We start from the raw sequence: 24453 nt of genomic DNA, 5'->3' as shown, positions 1-24453 counted from the left end.
AAATAAAAGCAGCTTTTCTCCACCATTAAAATTTGAAAAGACTTACTTGAGCCATGATATAGTGTGTCTATTCGGGCTACTATGCATGCAGTATCATCTTACCAGATTAGTCCCTGGGGCTGTTGTGATTGATAGTTTGGAAAGGTTCCAGCATTTTGAGGCGGAGTTTTCCTCTGGCCCAGGGAAGTAATGTGCAAAGCCAAGTTCTCAAACAGCTACAGAACAACTTTTACTGCGCCCTCAACAACCTCAGTTTTCCTTCTGCTACCCTGTTGTTTGTCATATATATATATATATATTTTTTTTTTTTTTCAAAATTGTAAGTTAATGTGTGCAGTGAAACTCTAGTCTGAATGAGTTAAATAGTGGCTGCTTCTGGTCTCTTCTCCAGTGATCCCTGGAATAGTAATGATGTTGGACTCGAAGATGAAACATTTATGCCTGCATGTCTGTAGACATGAAAACTTCTGTTCATCAGTCAATAGTAGTGCAATAAGATTGTCAGGAAGACACTAACACTAAGCTGATCTTCCGTGTGGTGAACATTTAGGCCACGTTTTGAATGATGATTAAACCTTTGCTTTAGAAGCCATTGGAAAATGAGAGAGCTGTGAAGGTTGTACTGAAAGTTTTCCATTCTAAAGTTCAGCCCCTAGAAAACTTTTATTCTAAGAGCTCTGATAACTGGTCACAACCTTTCCTTAGAACTTGCTGCTCTCATGATCTTGAAAAAGATGACAAAGACAGGGGTGGCTGGAAGAGGCTGTCTGCAGTATGACCGAGGTTCCTCGCAGTAAATGTCTAGTAGATGGTCATTGAATTCAGTGGGAACCAGGTACCTAGTTCGTGGCTTGTGGAATTTTAGTAAATACATGAGTAAAAATCTTAACCCCTGGCTCAGGGTTTCTCTTTTTTTTTGCAAGGTGTCAATCTAGTTTGAGATATTCCAAGTCTCTTAAAATGTTTGAACTACATAGTCTCTCTCTTTTTTTAAAATCACTAATCTGCAGTAGTTTTTAGAAATGTAACTTAGTGATACTGTATCTTTCTTGATGCAGTTTGATGAATATCTGTCACTGGGAGGTTTTTTATCTTTAGAAACTGGTTTTCTCAATTAAAAAGTAATATATTTGGGCCCATTGATTTATCAGAAATAATATTTTGATTTCCTGTGCATCCTTTTTTCTTTGTACAATTGAAGAAGTGTTTTATCTTGGCTATCAGTTCATTCTGAATCATATTTAACTGCTTACAGGTATTAGTTTAAGGATTCCTTGCTTTTGAATTTTCCTGATCTTCACTTTTATTGCCTGTACAAGTGTACCTTACTTGGCAAAATTGACTTGTGTATCCTGGATTTCCTTATGTTATCTCACTTTCCAACTCATAAAATTGGAAATTGTAAAATATTTTTATCTGCAAATATAATTTACCCATCAAGTGAAGTTGCTCAGACATGTCCGGCTCTTCGGGACCCCATGGACTGCAGCCTTCCAGGCTCCTCTGTCCATGGGATTTTCCAGGCAAGAGTACTGGAGTGGGTTGCCATTTCCTTCTCCAGGGAATCTTCCCGAATCAGGGATTGAACCTGGGTCTCCCGCATTGCAGGCAGACCCTTTACCCTCTAAGCCACCAGGAAATTTACATGATGTTTATTCTCAAAGTAAATTTCTAACAAAATAGTGATATAATTTTTTTTAATTACGAAGGAATTGAGACTTCTTTTTTCTAAGTCACTTAATAGTCTTATGGAGAAAAAAGTCAGTTAACAGAATTGGCAAGATTAGCAATCCTTTCTGTTGTTAAATTCCTTCAGTAACTCAGGCCAGAGATTAGCTCTGTAGACTCCTTTTCCTTTTGGGAGTTTCTTCTAGGTTTAGAAGTAAACAGATTGTAAAACCGGAAGTACAAACACAGCTATTGACAATTTTCAGCTGAAATAAATTTGAATGGAAGAAAAAAAATTATTCCAAATGATTATAAAATTCAAATTCCAAAGTTGAGGCTTTGAAAAAATTTTTTCTTATTCAAGTCCTTTCCAAGTATTATTAGAAGTTAATTAAATAATCAAGATAAGCCCAAACACTCTTGGCTTGCAATGGAAGACGAAATCTAATTCTGAAGTTAAGATTTTTGAGAGGTAAAGTGGTACTGATTACCAAGCCAGAGTAAAATTTTAGCCTCTCACATGTTAATACTATTGGGCATCAGTGAAGTTGGACATCAAGCTGTGCTGATGAGGCTCTGCTACCAGCTGTCTGTCACATTGCATAAATTGATTAACCTCGCTAAACTTGTCTAAATTGCATAAATTGATTAACCTCGCTCAACTTTCTCATCTGTAAAGTGGGCATAGTATCTTTCTTATCTACTGTGTAAAAGGTTTACCTCAGTTCCTGATACAGAGAATGCCTGAATGGTGCAGTTAGGACGAAGGCGGTCATGTGGGAACCTGCCCCAGGGCGCACACACTTTCAACAGCCTGGAAACAAACAAAATGACAGTTAGCCTGGAAACAAACAAAATGACAGTTAGCATGAATAATTGCATTTGGAGTAAAACTGCATTTGGATTTATTGTTTAATAAAGCACACGGATCTAGCTGAAGGTCAGTTTATGTAACCAAGGGTTTAGTTGGTTATCACCTTATCCTAAAGGCTGTTTTAACTTATCTTTCCTTTGCAGATTACTCAAGAAATAGGCTCTGAATCCAAGTGTGAATTCACGTGTTCACTTGGCTGGTGGAAAAGTAAGCCTGTTTTGGCTATACTGATCTTCCTCAACTTATGATGAGGTTATATCCTGATAGCATTTGAAAATATCATTGTTGAAAATGCAGTTAGTGCACCTAACATACCCAACTTCTTAGCCTGGCCGACCTTAAACATGCTCAGAACACTGACATTAGCCTACAGTTGGGCGAAGTCATCTAACACAAGCCTGTTTCATAATAATGTGCTGGCTGCTGCTGCTGCTGCTGCTGCTAAGTCGCTTCAGTCGTGTCCGATTCTGTGCGACCCCATAGACGGCAGCCTACCAGGCTCTGCCGTCCCTGGGATTCTCCAGGCAAGAACACTGGAGTGGGTTGCCATTTCCTTCTCCAATGTTGTGTCCGACTCCTAGCGACCCCATGGACTGCAGCCTACCAGGCTCCTCCGTCAAGAATACTGGAGTGGGTTGCCATTGCCTCTCCAATGTGCTGACTGTCTCCTCTTATTTGTTGACTGCTATCCTGAAAGTGAAAAGCCAAACGGTGGTCTAGGTTCAGAATGGTGGCCAGTGTGCTGGTTGCTTGCCCTCGCGCTCTGTTGGCTGGCTGGCGGCTGAGACTCGCTGCTCAGCACCCCAGTGGGCATTGCACTGCATGTCACTAGCCTGGGAAAGGTCAGAATGCAGGGATTCCCCTGGATGCCTATGGCTTTTGCATCCTCTGTATTAAAGTCAAAATAGTCTAAGCTGAACCATCTTAAGTTGGGGACCATCCGTGTTAGTAAAATATCCTTGAGTTGAATTTGGCTCTGGTTCACAAAGCACTTTGACAACCATACCTGCTACCTAACATTAGATGTCATTGTTTTAAAGATGTTTGTGCTGAGAACACAGATAATAAACCCAGAAGTCTCTTCCAAACCTGACATTCCACAGTTTTGAGAATCTAGTATCCTTATGGGAGGAGTGTGGGTGGTTTGTAAGTAACTTCTTGACAGATTACAGCTAGCTGTTTCTTCACCCGTTAGCATTTTTCTTTAAGAAAGATATGATAGGAAATGATTATTTATGATACTGAGTGATTCTTTGCTTTATAAAGAGGGTTTTTTTGGGGGAGCAACTTTCTTTAAATAGAAGCCTCATTTTAATTTAATGGTGTTTATAACTTTAATTCAACAGCAGTTTAAAAGTACACCTATTATGTATTGAAAAGTCAATCAAAGATAGTTTAAGCATTTCTAAAATTATCATGTATATTAGTGGAAATATGGTAAAAACATTGTAGAAAGCAAGAAATATCTGTATCTTTTAAAAAAAGATCTCAAGTTTGTGTGTTTGTGTATCTATCTGACAGCCCAACATGTTCTGTATAAAAATTGAAATTTTACTTACTTACAGCTTATAGGGCTAGCTTCATCTTGCTATGTGTGTAGCTACTGAGTTGAAATTAATTCCACTGTCTTGCCTGTCTGCCTGCCTTGACTTCTTGGTGACTGTGAGTTGTGACACACACGCCTCCTTTGATAGAAATTGGAATGGTGGGTGCTCCTTAGCCTCTTGAAGTGGGATAAGTTAGTATGACTTGACCATGTTACTAGATCCTGCCACTGTGCAAAGAGGGATGTTCCTGACATTTCAGTTAACATGGTGCCAATGCAAGGACTATGTACACCTAATCAGTTTTTGTAGCAGAGAGAACTTAAATACTTTTCAATTTGGGAGCGCTTTTATTTGCCTAGGCCGCCATCCTTTAATTTGTGTATTTAATTCAGAATGTCATCCTCTGATCCTAATGGCCTGCAAGGGATTTCAGTGAGGTTCTTTTCTTCCTCCAGAGATCAGGCAGGCTTTGCACTCCCTTCAAACGCCTTTACAGCTGGGAGCCCAAGGTAGGAGAAAGCCTGAGGGCCAATCTCTCCCTTCATTGAGCCAGCTGCAGAGTTGAGAGGAAGGATGCAGGATGTGTTGAAAAGCAGATGCTGGGCTTGAACAGAAGTTTTCTGGGTGAATTACCAAGTAGTGTAATCAGAAATGTTTATTCTAGTTGTAATTAGTGGAAAACAATTCAAGAGTAATGCACATTTACAGTCTTCCCATGTAGAATATTTGGGGGACAGAAAAAAAAGCCCACGCAGCTGAATTCAGTCTGTTCAGTAAGTGTGAACTAGGTTTTGTAAAAATGGGTTAAGTCTCCAGCACCCTCCCTTACTGCTCCCACCGTCCCCTCAGCCAAGCTCCCTGCACGCTCTGTGTTCATGTTTCTCCCCACCTGTGCGGTTGAGATGTAAAAGAATCACTTCGTTGATCAGAAGTGGTTGTTGATTACAGATGCCACTTGCATATTAGCAATTTAAATAATAATTGAATATGCCATCTATTTTACTGTTTTCTAAGTCTGTTCCATCTTTTAAGTGGAGAGGTTGTTGATAGACTTGCAAAATAGTTTATGGTGTTATAAAAAGCCAGATTTTGAAGATTCTGTAGCTTTTAAAAAATCTTGATGGTGGAGAAATATAGATATGTGTAAAACTCTTAGCTTGCTGTTTTTTTTGTTGATGGCCCTTCCTTTGAAGGACTGTCACTGTAGTAACTGTTTATTGTAGACTCCATTTGCTTGTCAATTCAGTATTGCTTTTCTACAGAGCATTTTCTTTTGTCTTTAAGTATTTAGTTCTTTTTTTTAAAACATATATTTGTTTCCCCTAAGATACTTCAATAAGAATTCATAGTTTATACCAGATTTTGATCTAAATTTTAAGGAAACAGATCTTTTATTTAGTATTGTACCTTTTGACTGGAATTTGGAATTTAACTTTATGTATGTATGCTGCTGCTGCTGCTGCTAAGTCGCTTCAGTCGTGTCCGACTCTGTGCGACCCCAGAGGTGGCAGCCCACCAGGCTCCCCCGTCCCTGGGATTCTCCAGGCAAGAACACTGAACTGGGTTGCCATTTCCTTCTCCAATGCATGAAAGTGAAAAGTGAAAGTGAAGTCGCTCGGTTGTGCCTGACTCTTGGTGACCCCATGGACTGCAGCCCACCAGGCTCCTCCGTCCATGGGATTTTCCAGGCAAGTGTACAAGAGTGGTTTGCCATTGCCTTTTCCGTTATGTATGTATACACAGATCTAATTTAGCACATATTTTTTCTAATAAGCATATTTGAAATAAATATTGAAGATAAATATTGAATCTTTGTAGGAAGTTGATGAGTTAAACTAAGCAGTAGTTTTTTTCCACTGGGAACATTAAGAATATTCAGGATACCTATTTGGCCCTTTCATTTGCTAAAACTTGGAATCCTGCCCCAAATTTAGCTGAACTCACAATGAAAATTATTCATGGTGTGTAACAAGTTTTTGAATCATAAATAAACAGGGTAGGTAGTTATTTTAAATCCTTGGTGTTGGGGACATCTTCGTTAGCTAAGAAAGGCAGAAGGGGGTTGAAATTAGAAGGCCACCCAGACTGGATTCTAACACTTTTCTCCAGCTGAATCTTAGCATCCAGTCGTTCTTCTTCAACTGCACTTTATTCCCTGCCCCTGTTTGTTTCGTAACTTTTCTCACACAGTCGAGGAGTTATCCAGGCTGTGTCCTGGGTGCCCACCTCCTCATCCTTGAGGCCGCAGGCCTGACTGTCCCTCACTTGTTCATCTTCTGCCGTGACCGGTGTGGTCCTGGCATGGGGATGCCGGCGAGCTTGTCTCATTCCACATGTGCTGGGCCTAACACAGGACTTCAGGTTGAAGCTGTGGGTCCATTGCTTGATGGCGATGGGCTCTTGGCCAAGTCATAGTTGTGTGTGAGTCCCCTGATGTGACAGTGGTCACTGCCGGCCACAGCGGGCCGTGGCGGGGACAGTGTGCCCGGGACAGTGCTGTGCTGACGCTTACACCCCCGTACAAGTGTCCCCGGAGCGCAAAGTCATGCGCGAGTTGCAGCTTTTCCATTTCTGTTGGAAATGAACTTCTTTCTGCTTAGTTGCTTTCTAGAAAGCAGAGAGATTCTTTTATGAAATTTTATTTCTTAAAACTTTTCTGACAATAAACTGTGGATTCCCAAAGGAAGCCATCTTTTAAATGTGAATTTTATATCTCTTTATGTGTATAAAGTTGTATTTTGATTGAAGAGTCACCCTAGTTCTTTAGAGGTAGTAGTTAAGTAAATGTCTCATTTTGGCTCCTGTCCTGTCAGTGGCGGGGGAATATATCAAAATCGTTCGTTGCTGTATAGTCTTACTGTAGTGATGGGAAATAAATCACTCACAAGTAAGATTGTGCGTGCTCAGTCACTTAGTTGTGTCCGACTCTTTGCGACCCTCATGTTCTGTCACACGCCAGGCACCTCTATCCATGGGATTTTCTAGGCGAGAATACTGGAGTGGTTTGCCGTCACCTCTTCCAGGGGATCTTCCCAACCCAGGGGTAGAACTCCTGCACTGGCAGGCAGATCTTTACGACTAACGCCACCTGGGAAGTGTACAAGTAACACTAGTGCATTAAAATTAGATTTTCCTTCATTCAACAAATATTTGACCCTCAACTGTGGCTGTCACACCATCCTAGACCCTACAAATCATTTCGAAATGGAAGGTTGGGGTTTTTTTGCTATAACATGGAAGCCCACTCCAATGGATGAGATAGCCTGTAAATGAAGTCAACCTCAGCGGGTGAGGTTGCAGAGGCTCAGGGCTGGGCTCTGGGTACAGAGTGGGGAGGGAGCTGTTGGTAGGTGGGGTTGGAGCTGAGACTCCAGCATCTTCACCAAAGTCTCTAATAGATCAGGAGGTGGTGCTGGGCCAAAGGGGGTTATAGTGGCAGGAAGGCCTGGTACTTTCTAGGGTGAAAAGAAATGCGCATTTGCCTCTGAGGTGCTTCTAGTCAGGTGTCTGTACACAAATACTAGAAGGGTTGGTGCCGAACCACATCGAATCCAGAGGCAAATGAATCTTCTAGACATTGATGGCTGCAGAGTTCAGAAGAACTGCTGAACTGGGCCATAGGAGTTGGTACAGAGACCCACCACCCTCCTGAAGCGTGAGTTCTTCAGGTACCCTTAAGGCTTGAGAATGCCCCTGAGTCAGTGTGCAGGGGGGCTAAGTGGTGAGGGGCTCCTGACAGAGTGGGCCAGGTGACTGGAGGACTTTCCTGGACAAGGTCACTGACAACCTGGCTTCTGGGTAGCACAGGTTAAGAGCTGGTCTAGACCTAGGCTCCTGCACCTCAGGGACAAGGACAGGCACCTCCCTACACCCTCCTTAATGAAGAGTGAGTTGACAGTGCCTACCTGGAAGATTCCTACTGTCTAACCCATCAGCAGAAAATTGGGTTAAAGATTTACTTAGCATCCTGCTCATCAGAGCAAGATCCAGTTTGCCCCATAGCCAGTACCTCTTATCAGGAAGCTTCCATAAGCCTCTTATCCTTATCCAGCAGAGACCAGACAGAATGAAAACCACAGTCACAGAAAACTAACCAAACATGGATCACACGGACCACAGCCTTGTCTAACTCAATGAAAGTATGAGCCATGCCGTGTAGGGCCACCTAAGACAGACAGGTCATGGCAGAGAGTTCTGACAAAATGTGGTCCACTGGAGAAGGGAATGGCAAACCATTTCAGCATTCTTGCCTTGAGAACCCCATGAACAGTATGAAAGAGCAAAAAGATATGACACTGAAAGATGAACTTCCCAGGTCAGTACGTGCCCAATATGCTAGTAGAGAAGAGCAAAAAAAAAAAAAAAAAAAAAATAGCCCCAGAAGGAATGAAGCGGCTGAGCCAAAGTGGAAACAATGGCCAGTTGTGAATATGTCTGGGGGGTGAAAGTAAGGTCCGATGCTGTAAAGAACAGTATTGCGTAAGAACTTGGATTGTTAGGTCCATGAATCAAGGTAAATTGGAAGTGGTCGAAGATGAGGTGGCAAGAGTGAACATTGACATTTTAGGAATCAGTGAACTAAAATGGACTGGAAGGGGTGAATTTAATTCAGATGACCATTATATCTACTACTGTGGGCAAGAATCCCTTAGAAGAGATGGAGTAGTCCTCAAAATCAACAAGAGAGTCTGAAATGCAGTACTTGGGTGCCATCTCAAAAATGGCAGAATGATCTCCATTCGTTTCCAAGGCAAACCATTCAGTATCACAGTAATCTAAATCTCTGCTCCAACCGCTAATGCAAAGAAGCAGAAGTTGAATGGTTCTGTGAAGACCTACAAGACTTTCTAGAACTAACACCAAAAAAAGATGTCCTTTTCCTCATGGGGGACTGGATGCAGAAGTAGGAAGTCAAGAGATACCTGGAGTAACACAAGCTTGGCCTTGGAGTACAAAATGTAGCAGGGCAGAGGCTAGCAATTTTGCCAAGAAAACACACTGATCATAGCAGACACTCTTCCACCAACACAAGAGACGACTCTCCACACGGACATCACCAGATGGTCAATACTGAACTCAGACTGTTTATAGTCCTTGCTGCCAAAGATGGAGAAGCTCTATACAGTCAGCAGTAACAAGACCGGGAGCTGACTGTGGCACAGACCATGAACGCCTTATTGCCAAATTCAGACTTAAGTTGAAGGAAGTATGGAAAACTACTAGACCATTCTGGTATGACCTGAATCAAATCCCATATGATTACACAGTGGAAGTGACAAATTAGTTTCAAGGAATCAGATCTGATAGACAGTGCCTGAAGAACTATGGATGGAGGTTTGTAACATTGTACAGGAGACAGTCATCAAGACCATCCCCAAGAAAAAGAAATGCAAAAAGGCAAAATGGTTGTCTGAGAAAGCCTTACAAATAGCTGAGAAGAGAAGAGAAGTGAAGGGGAAAGGAGAAAAAGAAAGATATACCCAACTGAATGCAGAGTTCCAAAGTAGAACAAGGAGAGATAAGAAAGCCTTCCTCAGCCATCAGTGCAAAGAAATAGAGGAAAACAATAGAATGGGAAAGACTAGAGATCGTTCCAAGAAAATTAGAGATACCAAGGTAACATTTCACGCAGAGATGGACAGAATAAAGGACAGAAACAGTATGGACCTAACAGAAGCAGAAAGTAATTAAGAAGAGATGGCAAGAATACACCGAAGAACTATACAAAAGAGATCTTCATGACCCAGATAACCACGATGGTGTGATCACTCACCTAGAGCCAGACATCCTGGAATGTGAAGTCAAGTGGGCCTTAGGAAGCATCACTATGAACAAAGCTAGTGGAGGTGATGGAATTCCAGCTGAGCTCTTTCAAATCGTAAAAGATGATGCTGTAAAAGTGCTGCATTCAATATGCCAGCAAATTTGGAAAACTCAGCATTTTCCCAGGACTGGAAAAGGTCAGTTTTCACTCCAATCCCAAAGACAGGCAGTGCCGAAGAATGTTCACACTACCACACAATTGCACTCATCACACACTCTAGCAAAGTGATGTTCAAAATTCTCCAAGCTAGACTTCAACAGTATGTGAACCAAGAACTTCCAGATGTTCAAGCTGGATTTAGAAAAGACAGAGGAACCAGAGATCAAATTGCCAACATCTGTTGGATCATCAAAAAGCAAGAGAATTCCAGAAAAACATCTACTTCTGCTTCAGCCTTTGACTGTGTGATCACAACAAACTGTGGAAAAATCTTAAAGAGATGGAAATACCAGACTACCTTACCTGCCTTCTGAGAAATCTGTATGCAGGTCAAGAAGCAAGAGTTAGAACCTTACGTGGAACAATGGATTGGTTACAAATTGGGAAAGGGGTACATCAAAGCTGTATATTGTCACCTGCTTATTTAACTTCTATGCAGAGTATATCATGCAAAATGCCGGGCTGGATGAAGCAGAAGCCGGACTCAAGGTTGCTGAGAGAAATATCAATAACCTCAGATATGCAGATGACACCACTGTTATGGCAGAAAGCAAAGAGGAACTAAAGAGCTTCTTGATGAAAGTGAAAGAGCAGAGTGAAAAAGCTGGCTTAAAACTCAGCATTCAAAAAACAAAGATCATGGCATCTGGTCCCATCACTTCATGGCAAATAGATGAAAAAACAATGGCAACAGTGAGAGACTTTATGTCCTTGGGCTCCAAAATCACTTCAGGTGTTGACTGCAGCCATGAAATTTTATAAGACACTTGCTCCTTGGAAGAAAAGCTATGACCAACCTGGACAGCATATTAAAAAGCAGAGGCATTACTTTGCCAGCAAAGGTCCGTCAAGTCAAAGCTTGATTTTTCCAGGAGTCATGTATGGATGTGAGAGTTGGACCATAAAGAAAGCTGACTGCTGAAAGATTGATGCTTTTGAACTGTGGTGTTGGAGAAGACTCTTGAGAGTCCCTTGGACTGCAAGCAGGTCGAACCAGTGAATCCTAAAGGAAATCAATCCTGAATATTCATTGGAAGGACTGATGCTGAAGCTCCAATACTTTGGCCCCCTGATGTGAAGAGCTGACTCACTGGAAAAGACCCTGTTATTGGAAAAGAATGAAGGCAGGAGGAGAAGGGGACGGCAGAGGACGAGATGGTTGGATGGTATCACTGACTCAACAGACATGAGTTTGAGCAAGCTCCAGAAGATGGTGAAGGATAGGGAAGCCTGGCATTCTGCAGTCTATGGGGTCACAAAGAGTCAGACATGACTTAGCAACTGAACAACAACCTGGGCAAGCTACTTTATGTCTTTTGGGCCTGTATCCCTGTGGGAGGGAAACAGTCCAAAGAGAATTTCGAAAGACTGATCTCAACGGTAGCTTCCCTGGGGGCTCAGTAGGAAAGAATCCACCTGCCCGTGTAGGAGTTGTGGGTTTGATCTGTGGGTCGGGAAGATCCCCTGGAGAAGGAAATGGCAACCCACTCCAGTATTCTTGCCTGGGAAATTGTGTGGACAGAGGAGCTTGGGGACTACACTCTATGGGGTTGCAAAGAAGTCTGACATGACTGAGCAACTCAACAACAACAAATCTCAAGGTAAGCCTGCTGCTAAGTCGCTTCAGTTGTGTCCGACTCTGTGCAACCCCATAGACGGCAGCCCACCAGGCTCCGCTGTCCCTGGGGTTCTCCAGGCAAGAACACTGGAGTGGGTTGCCATTTCCTTCTCCAATGCATGAAAGTGAAAAGTGAAAGTGAAGTCACCAAGTCTTGTCTGACTCTTAGCGACCCCATGGACTGCAGCCCACCAGGCTCCTCCGTCCATGGGATTTTCCAGGCAAGAGTGCAACATTTAGCGTTTGCTGATCACGTTGAACTTGACCCAGTCTTACTGATTTCCATGGGAGTGAAATCTGCATGGAGGACCCAGAATTTCCTCAAGGCCACTGGGGACATTTTGACCTGGGTATGTGAAAAATTGTTGTCTGGAGGAGGCAGGGGTAGCCAAAGGTAGCTTTCTTCTGGAATGGGGGGAGAACATGAGCAGATCCTGACGCTGTGCTATGTAATGGGTGATGGGAAGAAGAAAGCGGGGCAGGTAGAGTAGGGTGACGGGGTGAAGGGCCCTGAGGGCTGTGCCTGGGAGAGTGGGTGTCACCTTAGAGCTGTGGAAAGACCTTGCCTTGAGCAAAAGAAGCCTGTGTGTTGTGTAATCCTGCTTGTATGAAGTTTAAGAACAGCTGCTCTCCCAGGTGGTCATTTCCTGATGTGTTTTGAAGTTCCACCAGTGTTGCCTTTCTGCCCTGGTTACTCAGTGGGGCTGACTAAAGCGGTGGGGGTGGGTGTGTGTGGGGGTGTGCAGGGAGAACGCAGCACACTGTTGCGGTCTGAGCAGGAGGTGGATTCCAGAGGGGCAGGTCATCTAAGGTTCTCAGGGGTGGCCCCTTGTCCAGGAGCTGTCGGGGTCAGGTCCGCCCTCCTGCTCCCTGCAGAACGCTGTGCTTTTCTCTGCGTTTCACTGAGGAGCCGCGGGGCGGTGGCCAAGCCCAGGCTTCAGAGTCCTCACTGCACCTTTTTGAGGACTGCATCTTTTTGAGAATGGCATCTAGAAGAGGAGGTTACTGTCTATTGATGAGAGTGTCTGGGAAGATCAAACACATCTTAGCTGTGTGTGGCAAAGGTTAAGGATTGCACAAAGAGTCGCTGCTGTTGTTTTAATTAAGGAGCCTTTGGAGAAGGAAATGGCAATCCACTCTAGCACTCTAGCCTGGAAAATCCCATGGATGGAGGAGCCTGGTAGGCTACAGTCCATGGGGTCGCAAAGACACGACTGAGCCACTTCACTTCACTTGACTTCATCTCAGGGCAGGTATCTAGATGCTGGAGGGGGCGGTGAGAGTTGGAGGGGGATTCCTGAGGGAAGACATGCGGGGTGGGCACAAGGGCTGCAGGCAGAGTGGAGAAGCCTATTTTGTAGCCCTTGAGTCCTTGCCCTGAGGCAGCCACCATGGGGGTGGGGGGTCTGGCTGGCTTGGCCTTACTGTGCCCCAGGCCTGCTAAGAATGGGGCAGGGTCTTTGAACTCCTTTTGGAGTGATGTTTTCAAGTTGCTTGGCTTCTGACACACAGAAGAAGGTCATGACAGCAGGGCTGTAGGGAGAGGCCAGCAAGCCCGTCTCCAACTGCTCCCGCTACATTTGGAAGTGTGATAGAAGCCCTTCTTTGCAGACTTAGCGCCAGTCTTAGTTGTTTTCAGGTCAAGTTCAGTGGTCCTCTGCAAAGATGCCCTCTGTAGGTATGGAGAGGGCCTGCTGCAGAGAGTGGCAGGCGCTCTGTCCAGGCTGAGAGCCAGCGAACAGGGCAGCTTCCTTCTCTTTAGTCCTTGAGTTTAGGAAAAGGTGCTCAAACTTTCTCTGCCTGCCACCCTGCTCTGCGCTTAATATTTTTTCCCCTGCTTTTGATCTCAAAATAACTCACTCTCTTTGCTGCACAAGTTTTAGGTTGTTACTTGTTTCCTTTGGTTCCAGGACTCCAGATACTGTGTGTTCTTCCCCCTGTGTTAGAAGGCTTATTCGATACATAAGTTACAAAGTTGCATCAGAGACAGAGAAGCTACATAGGCAGTCCTTTAAGAGAATGAGTTTCCTGTTGTTTTAGTAGAAGGGGAGGACAGAGGATGAGATGGCTGGATGGCATCACTGACGCCATGGACATGAGTCTGAGTGAAACGGATAGGGAGGCCTGGCGTGCTGCGATTCATGGGGTCGTAAAGAGTCGGACATGACTGAGCGACTGAACTGAACTGATAGTGGAGTAAGTGAACAGCTAGACTGTGGGAGAGCATGCATTTTAACGCTTTGTCCCCTCACAGCTCTCCCCACTTCAGTACTTGTTGCTCTTTTTAAAAAACCAAGTAGGTCAGAGTTGGCTTTCTGGCTCGCCCTTGAGATGAAGGGAAGCTTGCTGGCGAGGGTTCCGTGGATCGTCACCATGGCGGTTGCTGATTGGTAGTGTGCAGGGGGCTCCAGTTGCTGCTCGCCTGCTACTCCCCATCTTCCTGAGTTGTTCTCAGGCACTTCTGACTTAGGAGGAACCCTTGGGTCAGAGTCCTCGGGCAGCAGTGGCACCCCTCCTGCAACTGGGGTCTTCTCTCCTCTCCAGGTGGGCATGCTCGCCCCACTGGGCCCCCAGGTGACCCCCTCATTCTTGGCCAACCTTTGAGTTGCCTACCCTTTCTTCACATGTCCCAGTCCCTTGCTTTCTTCAGGACACGCCTCCTGACTCACTGCATCTCTGCCTTGCCCTTGGCACCTGCCTGTCCCACCGCCTTGTCTACTCATGGCCATTTACCTGTTAGACCACTGAGGCCTGCAGGGTGGCTGCAGTGCCAGACGGGGAGGCATCACTGAGCCTCTTTTGAGGCTCGGGTCTGCCAGCCACATCTGTGAAACCCTGGGCAAGGCACTGTGGATTTTCCTTGAAACGAGATTGAGGAATTGGATTAGCTCCCTGAAGTTTCCTTGATCTCCAAAGTGCCTTCACCGTTTGTCCAGAGAGTCTGATTGGTTGCTTATGAAATAGATATTCTTCATAGGAAATTATTCTTTTAAAGCAAAGTGAGGAGAGACTAGATTTTTGCGGCCATGTGAGTTTGTGATACATGAATATAGTGTCACAGAATAAACATAGTAGGATATACAGTAAAGTGTATGTAATTAAAAAAAAAATTCTAGAGTAAACCTTGCTTCCACTGTAGTTTTTATAGGTGAACAGGAGTGAACTTTTCTTCCAGAGACTACAAAGCAGCATTTTCCCCCCCCATTTGAGTGCCTCCAAACACTAGTGTTTGTTACACGTTGCTTTTTCTGGAAGGAAACTTCAGGAATATGGCTCCTGTAAGGTAAGATCTTAATGTCTCCAGGCTGAGCCACTGCCGTGCCCTGTTTTGTTACTCGATTTTGTTTTTTGGAAATGTAGGGCCTTTCTCTTTGTCTTTTCTTTCTCTCTATAGTCAGAAAATGGGTAAGAAGAGCCGAGTGAAAACGCAGAAATCAGGCACTGGTGCTGCAGCAAGCGTGTCCCCAAAGGAAACCTTGAACCTGACCAGCGAGCTTTTGCAGAGTAAGTCCTGACTCGGCTGCCCAGCTGGTGGGGGCATGTGCATCCGTCCTCGTGGGGAGGGGTCCCTGGTCTGGGCAGCAGAGGTGAACAGACTGTTTTCAGATCCCAGCTGGTTAGCCATGGGACCTGGCACATTACCCATCTTCCCCAGCCCGCAGTCTCCCCACCTATAAAAATGGAGAAACGGTACCAACAGGTAACCGTTACCTAACAGGTACGGTACTGGCTGTAACTGTCCCTCCCCGAGTGCTCCCATCCTCCCCTGTGGGGTCCCCCCTGCAGATCAGCTTGGGCCCCCACAGACACATTCCCCCACCTGCTCCTTCCCACACGTCTCCTCAGATAGACTGTGGGTGGCCTAAGGACAGACTCCCGTATTCCAGGGCCTGTCAGTGCTGATGGAAGGGTGTAGTAAGACTGGCTAACCTGACAGTTAGGCACCAACACGTAACCAGTTACTGTTCGTTGTTTACCACATCTAGTCTTCTCCTTGGGGAACAGGGGGCCTCGAGGTCTAGCAGAAACATGGGGCGGGGTCTCTCTATAAACGGATGCAGCTGTTTAAAGAGGGAAGGGCCCTGGCAGGCAGGGGGGCTGGTGTGTGGCCCTCCACAGCGCCTGTTCTGGCCCAGGAATAGAATCCTCGCTGCTGTCTTAGCAGCCACTGTGCCGTCTTGTTTTGTAACTCCCCCAGAGCGCTTATTATAGAGCCTTACACTTGGATGTGAATCGTTTGTTGACTAATTGTCCTTATGTCCAATTTATCTGGTTCCCTCAGGGAGTCATTGTTGTGGGGTTTAACTCGAAATAAATGTTGACTTTTAATGTACCTTCTTCTTACCATCCACAGGAGTTTTCAGGAAAATATTTCGCATTTTAGCTTAGCTTTTAACATTTTCCTGTTTATGAGCGTATTCTGAGGAAGTTTGATCAGAGGAGCGAGAATGAGGTGGAGGCAGGTTAGGTGCTCACATCTGTGTCCTGTGGGTACCGTGTAACACTCGGTCTGAGTGGTTTCAGAGGTTCTGTGTGAGTATTCAGTCATGTCTGACTCTTTGCGACCCCATGGACTGTAACACGGCAAGCTCCTCTGTCCATGGGATCCTCTAGGCAAGCATACTGGAATGGGTTGCAGTTTCCTCCTCTAGGGGATCTTCTCAACCTAGGGATCAAACCCCCATCTCCTGCGTTGGCAGGCAGATTCTTTATCACTGAGCCACCAGGGAAGCCGATTTCAGAGGATTTACCTGCTTTAAAGAAGCATACCTGGTTTGTACTTCTCACTTTGGTCATCACAGCTATAGTATCTTTGTCCTCTAAAAATAAACCAACAGCGATGACAAAACCCAGATCCTCTTTCTTCTGAAGGCTAACAGGTTAAGGTGAAAGAAAACTGTTCACATGCCATGGATTCTGTGTTACAGAATGCAGTAGCCCTGCCCCTGGTCCTGGAAAAGAATGGGAAGAGTATGTGCAGATCCGGTCTCTAGTTGAGAAAATACGAAAAAAGCAAAAAGGTAAATGTCTTCGAGTGATCTTATTCTAATAATATCCTGTGGAGACCTGGCCCAGGCAAGGCAGTGCGGTTTTGAGAAAGAAGGTCTCCGCATGAAACCTCAGGCCCCCATGATTGTCTGGAGGGTGTCTGTGGAAGGGCTTCTAGGTTGGAGGGGATCTGCATCAGAAAACCGTCAGGGTTTTTCCCATTTCTGAGGTGCTATGACTGCTTTGGAAGGAATAAAAACGTTAAGCTTCAGCTGGGGGGACTGTGTCTGGGGACTAAAATGGTACAACTTTCACTGATCTTTATTTTATGAAATAGGTTTTTAAATCTGTTTTGGTATCCTGTGTTTCCTTCAGGGTTTCAGGTCAGTACATGATGTTGTATGGTCACCACACAAATATATCCAGATTGATTAGTGTCTTGTTAAATAAGATTTATGATGAACTCAAATCTGTCTTGATTGAATGAGAGGGTTAGTTATATTTCTCAAGCTGTGTTTTTCCAGGGTGTATTCAGTAGGCATCTTAATGATTCTCAGCCAGGCTGGCAACAGGGTCAAGTGTCAATTTGGAAAAGCTGCTTCAATATACCTATTGTTTTTGTGCTGTAAAGCACAAAAAATAGATTTGTATGCAGGCCACAGGGAAAGTGGAAGGAGAAAACACAGTAAGGAGCCTGCATTTAAAAGGATGAAAGAACTCGGCTCCCTTTTTATTTATTGCCATGGAAGTGGGAAGGAGGCTGGTTTTTCCCTTGCGCTGGTAGCTGCTGAGTGTTGGTGCTCTCCTGTAGTATCTGCACACATGCAGGCTTCAGGTGGAATGGTCTCAGACCCTCTGTGGGGACCGGCTCTTCTAGAATGTGTTTGTTTGCGCTAATTTGTACACTGTGCTCATCCTGGCTCACCACGTTGATTGCCAAAAAGTTCTTGTCTGTCCTGAGTAGAGATCATTTACTACCGCTGGCACTGAAGTTAGAGCACTCATTTGTTCTCAGTAAGGGAAGAGTGCATTTTGTCTTAGAGTATCCCTCACAAACTCAGTTTTCTCCAGTTAGCAGATCTCTCCTGGCACAGCCCTGGGATCCAGTTAACCGTGAATTGTGTCCTGGGGACCTGGCCACAGGCCCTGGGCTGGGTGCCACGCCCAGCATCTCATGTGGTTAAAGTTTCTGTTCTCTCCTTATTCCTCAAAAAAATGATGATTTTTCCTATGCATGGCTTTTCACCTTTTTTGATATTTCAAACGTGCTCCAAGGCCCAGGAGATTGCCCCTAAGCATCCACTGTGTCATCTGGACACGGGCCCGAGTCTTGTCAGGTCAGGCTCTTCTTTCCTTCCGTCGCACCTGCTGGTCCCATCTCTTCCCCTCCCTCTGTGCTTTGATTGGTGCTTACGTTTGTTTTTAAGAAAGGAGGTGTCTCAGGAACAGCTGAAGCCACACACTTCCACCCATTCCCGCCACTCCCCTACCCCCCCGGCCCAGGGGGTTTGTCTTTCCAGTGAATGTGTTTCTGCTTCATTTCTAACCCCATACAAATAGATGGTACTAATTGGTATTTTAACAGTTTACTTAAATGGTGTCATACTATTGCATCTTCAAAAAAAAAAAAAAAAACCATTGTGAGGTTTTGTTTTAGTCACAGTGATACATATGGGTCCTGCTCATTTTAGATGCTGGGTGGAATACAGAGCTCAGTTGTGCTCTTAATCGGGGTCTAGGGCTCGCCTTCCACACGTCTCCTCGTGCACATGTGTGCATTGCTGATCTTGGTGTCTGTGGGAGTTTTGAGTGTGCATATGAGAGAGGGCAGGTTGCTCTGGAAACCTGCATGGTCAGAAGGCTTCCCATGATACCATCCCTTGATAGCACCTGATAGAACCTAACAGCCAGTGTTCATGTTACCTGGGATCTGCAGCTATTTCTCTGTAACCAGCAGGGGCAGTTAGTGTTTTAACTTGCCTTTCCTGTCACTAGTTAAGGTATGCACTGTGACTGTCTGGTGATCAATTTCTATTTTTTTTTGAGATTGAAGTCTTATTACTATTTCCAGGTAGTTAGTTCCAATAGTCTATTTTTTATTTTCTGTGGCAGCGTGACTGATGCATGTCCTAAAAGTAGCTCTTGTTTTCTGACACCTGGATGAGTATAGGTCTGTCTGTTACTTTTGATGGAAAAAGAGAAGATTACTTTCCTGATCTAATGAAATGGGCCTCTGAAAATGGAGCCTCTGTTGAGGGTTTTGAAATGGTGAACTTCAAAGAAGAGGGCTTCGGTTTGAGAGCAACAAGAGATATCAAGGTGAGTTTGTAGGTAAGCTGTGGGTCTGGGTGGGCGGGGAGCTCAGTGTTTGGATGGTGTGTGGTGTGGAGGGCCCAGGACCTGGGGACAGATGCCTTGGGCTGAGTTCCCAGCCTGTGGGCACCTCGGCGGTGCAGTCCACAGCCCCCTCCCTGCCCTGCAGTCTCCTAGCTGGTCTCATGGGTCCGGAGGAGCCTCGACTCGGGATTCAAGGCAGCCCCTTCCAAGTCATCCCTGAAACTGTACTGTTAACCAGTGACCTTGTGGTGGATTGGATGCAAGGTGGGGTGGAGGATCGGCAGTGTTGAGGGTGGAGACCTGTTTTCTGGATGGATAATTAGTGCCTGGAGGTAGCACTTACTAAGATGGCAGCTGCAGAGGCGATGGGAAAGAAGGGACACGTGCTCTTCTCCAGCCTCAATCCTTCCTTCCAGCTAAGGGACCAGTGGCTTCCCTGACAGCGGCCTCCCTGACAGCGGCCTCCCTGACAGCAGCCTCCCAGCAGCTAAGGGAGCAGTGGCCTCCCTGACCAGCTCCAGGCCCCCCTCTGGCACTCACTCCTGCCTCTCCTAGAGAGGAGGCATAGCAGTCTTGACGGTTCTGGAAAAAGGAACTGGCCTTTTTCTCCATGGAGCTGGTTGCCATGTGTGTCCACCTACCACCCTGGGAGTTTACAGGGGAGGCCCGTGGGGCTCCAGTCCTGCCTGTAACTAGGTGGGGGAGTCAGTCTAATTCTGGGATTCCGTAGGTGACATTTTGTGTGACCATCTGTTGTATTCTTGTGTCTCTCTCAGTCTGTTCAGAATTTAGGTGGAGGAAATGGATGTTATTTATTTGGGTCCCCTCAAACTCCCAACAACGTTTTTGGTCAAGTTGTAGTTTACTTTTCAATGATACATTGATAAGCCATACGCTGTTTTATTAGATAACTGTTGAATAGCTAGTATGTGAATAGTCCCTTGTTTATCATCATACCATGCTTCCCCAAACACCAGGCTTTTTCCCTTCATGCTGCTTACAATGTATAGTAAGGGACCAGACACACGTGAAAGGGAACGGGAGATGCTGGTGAGAGGTCTGAGCAGACAGATGTCTCAGAAGAGCAGCCCTGGGGGTATGGATGCTGCCTGCAATGTCTTGGTGCTGGTGTCTTCATGGTGTGCATGAGTTTTATTTTTTAAGCTTTACTGAAGCATAATTGATACATAAAACTGCACATCTTTGATGAACACATCTTGATGAGCTTGGACATAGGCATGCTCCTGTGTGGCGCCATCACCTCTGTCGGGCACCACGACAGTGTCCATGCTTTAGACAGTATAGACATGCACGCAGGACTGCCTGAACCCGCTTTAGGCAGTATAGACACACGTGCAGCGCTGCCGGAACCCGGTTTAGGCAGTATAGACACGCCTGCAGGACTGCCTGAACCCGCTTTAGGCAGTATAGACACGCACGCAGGACTGCCTGAACCCAAGCCTTCATGTTGCCAAGACAGTGAGGTAATGCTGTTGGAAAAAATCAGTAACCAAAACATGTCTTATGGGCGTATGCTCTCACTGGTAACTGTGCTAACTGTGCTTTGAGGGCAAGCATGTAGGGGAAGGTTACTCTGGCCTCAAAAACTCAGCAGTGATTCACACTGGCAGGTTAGGCTTTTTGTGGGAGGTAGGATTTTGTTTTGTTTTTAGAATTAATGTAAGTATAGCAGAGTGAATAAACAGGGTGGTTAAGAATCCTCCTTTCAATGTAAGGGACACTGGTTCAACCCCTGGTCCAGGAAGATCCCACATGCCGCAAAGCAGCTAAGCCCACGTGCCACAACCACTGAGCCAGCTCTCTAGAGGCTGCACATCGCCACTCCTGAGGCCAGCTGTGCGGCAGCTCCTGAGGCCTGCCGCCCCAGAGCCCGCGCTCCGCAGCGGTGGGAAGCCACGCACCGCAGCTAGGGAGAAGCCACACAGTAACGAAGACCCAGCACAGCCAGAAACAGATGAATCTGTTAAACAGAAGAGTAAATAAGCACCCTGTGCTCTAGCCCACATTGTTCTGTTTGCTTCACAGTCAAGCTGAAAGCTGCTGTTTTCATTTTTTTCTCAGTATCTTTAGTTTTTCTTTGGGTGGTGGTGTTTAGTTGCTCAGTCGTGTCTGACCCTTTGTGACCCCATGGCTTGTAGCCTTCCAGGCTGCTCTGTCCATGGGATTCTCCAGGCAAGAATATCAGAGTGGGTTGCCATTTTCTTCTCCATTTCTTTGGATACAGGATTCAAGATCATGCCTATACTCATTAAACTATAATACAAATATTTATATTTAGAAGTATGTTTGATAATTAGAAATGAAATGCCAATTGGCAACTTTTAAGTTGTGTTTCCTTGTGACTGGATTTCTGACCATGGATGTGGTTGGATTGACAATTGTAACATGTTTTGGTAATTCTAGTCTTCTTATTTTTTCCTCCTAGGCAGAAGAATTATTTTTATGGGTTCCACGAAAATTACTAATGACCGTTGAATCTGCTAAAAATTCAGTGTTGGGTGAGAATAATTTCTGTTCATTGAAAGGAGAGCAAAAATGATAAAAATATATAAAATTTCATTTTGTAGGGCTAAGGACCATCTTTGGTTGTTTTCTCAACTAGTGAGATATTTCCCACAGTCCCCATGAAGTGTTTTCCACACTCGTAATTTGACTTAGTTGAAGAATGGCAAAAGAATGGGGCACTTAAACTCTAAATGTTATGAGGCTCTCGGGTTGCTTCTATAACTTTAATGTATCTTTTGAAATGAACACTTTGTAAAGCAGTTTGCGGCACTAATCCTGTTAACTTCTGGGTTAATTCAGGACCCTTGTATTCTCAAGACCGGATTCTTCAAGCCATGGGAAACATCACACTGGCCTTCCATCTGCTGTGTGAGCGGGCCGACCCTAACTCGTTCTGGCAGCCTTACATTCAGACCCTCCCCAGCGAGTACGACACCCCCCTCTACTTCGAGGAGGATGAGGTTCGCTACCTGCAGTCCACACAGGCCATACACGACGTCTTTAGCCAGTACAAGAACACGGCGCGGCAGTACGCCTACTTCTACAAGGTCATCCAGGTGAGCAGGTGCTGGCAGCGCAGGGGAGGAGGGGAACTGAGTGCTTGAGTGCTGCCCTGAAGAGTTTTGCTTTCTAAGGGAAGAGGCATGGAGGGCATGTTTCTGTTTTTACCGCATGTCACGGAAATGTGGTTGGAATACATCTGATAGCCTCGGTGCCCACTGTGAAAACAAGCAGCGGTTACTCCCATCTCATGAAAGTCATGACATTGTTCTGGAGACAGAAGATAACCTTGGAATGTTAGAAGTCGCTCAAGTCTGTCTGATACAAGAAGATGCTCCAAGTTTAAATCTTCCAAGAAAATGAAAGTCCCTTTATGGATTCTTCATATATACATTAGTAGTAAAGTACTGACAGTTGATTTCTTTATGTTTTTCCAAGTGTGCGCTGTGTTGTATTAATTGGAAGTAGTTCTGAGTGGAAGTGTCACGCAGAAGTCTCTACGCGGTGTTGAGCGTTTGCTTTCGCCTCTCTGCTCCTTACTGTGTTGCAGCGATTCAGCCAGCATCCCAGCGTCTGCTTTCTGTTCAAGTTGATCAGCACTCAGATGGGGGGCCAGCGTCCCGGCTCCCTTGGAGCTGAGAAGGGGCGGGGCTCTGCTTCCCGATGCGCCCTGTTTCTCATTTGCCCACAAATCAGCTCCTGGGCTTCTGGGCCTCATGAGTGGCCAGTGAAAGATGAGCTGCTCCCTGTTCTTTCCTTTGGGCAATTTGATAACCTGAATTACGCTTGATATGGTTGTTCCTGTAGCTGGTCTGTCTCTGCTGTGTTTCATCTGCAAGAAAGTGTGATCTCATTTCATTGCAACAGGAAACAAATGTTTGTCTATTCAGCATGCTTACTGCACAGGAATATTGCACTCAAAAGTTACATCCTTCAGTGGGTCAGATACTTCAGATATATTAAAAAACTGTATGACTCTTACCTTCAAGTAGAAATCTCTGCTTTTCTAAACTTTAAACTTCAGGAAGTTGTTAAGAATTATCATACAGTATCTATACATTGTTTACTTCAGGTGTGCTTGACTTGAAAAAATACTGATGGAGCCCAATCAAAATTTTGGTTATTCAGTTACTTTGCACCTACAATCCTGCAGTCTGAAGTTTGATGTGGTTCTTCATGACCTGAAAGGGTTGTGCTTTTGTTCCTAGTTCTTATTCGTGTGTCTTAGTGATTAAATGTGAAGCTGACCCTGGCAGGTCTAAGCCTCTGTCATGTCTTATCATTAGGCAGCAACCTGGAAACTAGCTCTTTCCATGAATGTGTTTCTCATGTCGGGGCAGTTAGATGGCAAGTGCCAGCGGCTTGCCCTGAGAGGGAAGGAAGGTAGCGCTTCCGCGGTCAGGTCAGGAATTCTGGAACTATGCTGGGTCTCCTGACAGCTGGCTTGGCAGAATGATCCCTGGGTTCTCATTGCGCTCACCAGTCTGTTGATTTCAGTCTTAATGAAGTAGTGCAGTTTTGCTTAGGCAATGAGATTTTTAAAGACTGAGTCACTAAAATACTCTCTTAACAACCCTCTGAAATAAACCCCCTTAGGTGATGCTGAGGCGACTGAATTATACCGCAGTCTAGGTAGTAAGTTGTATTTATTGTGAATATCTTAGGAAGTAGAGAACATTCTAGAAATAAACTTTAATTCAGAGGTTTTTCTAAGAATAGTAAAATTCTCACATAACTAACAAGAACAGTTTGTATAAATTATAATGAATCCAAATATCCTTAAAAAGAAAACCCACAATCTTAAAGCATTAATGGATCTATTTATCACTATTCCTTATTGTCATTGTTGTTTAGTCGCCAAGTTGTGTCTGACTCTTTTGCGACCCCCAGGACTGTAGCCCGCCAGGCTCCTCTGTCCATGGGATTTCCTTTATTTATTATTCCTTTTTATTGAAAAATTTAGCTAATAATCATGAACCAGGATATATCAAATGTGAAATTATAATCATCAGACAAATGTTGGCTTTTTTGCATAATTAAGTCAGTCTTGAGTATTTGAAAAATAATGGTCATGATTTTGAAAAGGACGAAGGGGGTCAAAAGGTAAAAAGAAAAAACATTACAGAATTATAAAGTTTAAAAATATTTAGGGTGAGATAAAACCGTGTTTTTCTTGGCTGTCAAAAGTATCAAACTGAAGAGAGAGCAAAGGGTATTTGTGCCCATATAACAGGTTCCTCTGTTCTACACCAGTGCTTCTCAGCTGGGCGGTCAAAGGGCATTTGTCCTTGAGAGAGTGTGTGGTGATGATTTTGGTTGTTAGGTTTGGCGGGGTGGAGTGTGGGGGTGGGGGGCCCTGCGATGTACAGGGCAGCCCCGAACGAGGAGTCGTCCCGCACAGATGTCAGTA

At 44.9% G+C, this 24453-nt stretch overlaps 1 protein-coding gene across 7 annotated transcripts in view; it reads left to right on the top strand.

The window, feature by feature from the left end:
* The window catches only part of SETD3 (SET domain containing 3, actin histidine methyltransferase), a 77308-nt gene that overhangs the window by 1436 nt on the left and 51419 nt on the right, over positions 1-24453 (top strand). For 2 of the 7 annotated variants that reach the window (XM_052659693.1, XM_052659694.1), the window contains 6 exons: positions 14866-14973; positions 15085-15194; positions 16619-16711; positions 18850-18998; positions 21463-21535; positions 21843-22099. In XM_052659693.1, coding sequence (XP_052515653.1) covers positions 14960-14973; positions 15085-15194; positions 16619-16711; positions 18850-18998; positions 21463-21535; positions 21843-22099 — 696 coding nt within the window. In that variant the 5' untranslated portion in view covers positions 14866-14959. Of the gene's footprint in view, positions 1-2685; positions 2750-2781; positions 2795-14865; positions 14974-15084; positions 15195-16618; positions 16712-18849; positions 18999-21462; positions 21536-21842; positions 22100-24453 lie in introns of those variants that run through there. The other 5 variants (XM_052659698.1, XM_052659697.1, XM_052659692.1 and 2 more) reach the window with 4 other exon arrangements.

Source organism: Budorcas taxicolor, chromosome 21 (genome assembly GCF_023091745.1).
Source record: "Budorcas taxicolor isolate Tak-1 chromosome 21, Takin1.1, whole genome shotgun sequence".
Taxonomy (NCBI): domain Eukaryota; kingdom Metazoa; phylum Chordata; class Mammalia; order Artiodactyla; family Bovidae; genus Budorcas; species Budorcas taxicolor.
This window is presented reverse-complemented; position numbering and strand designations above follow the sequence as displayed.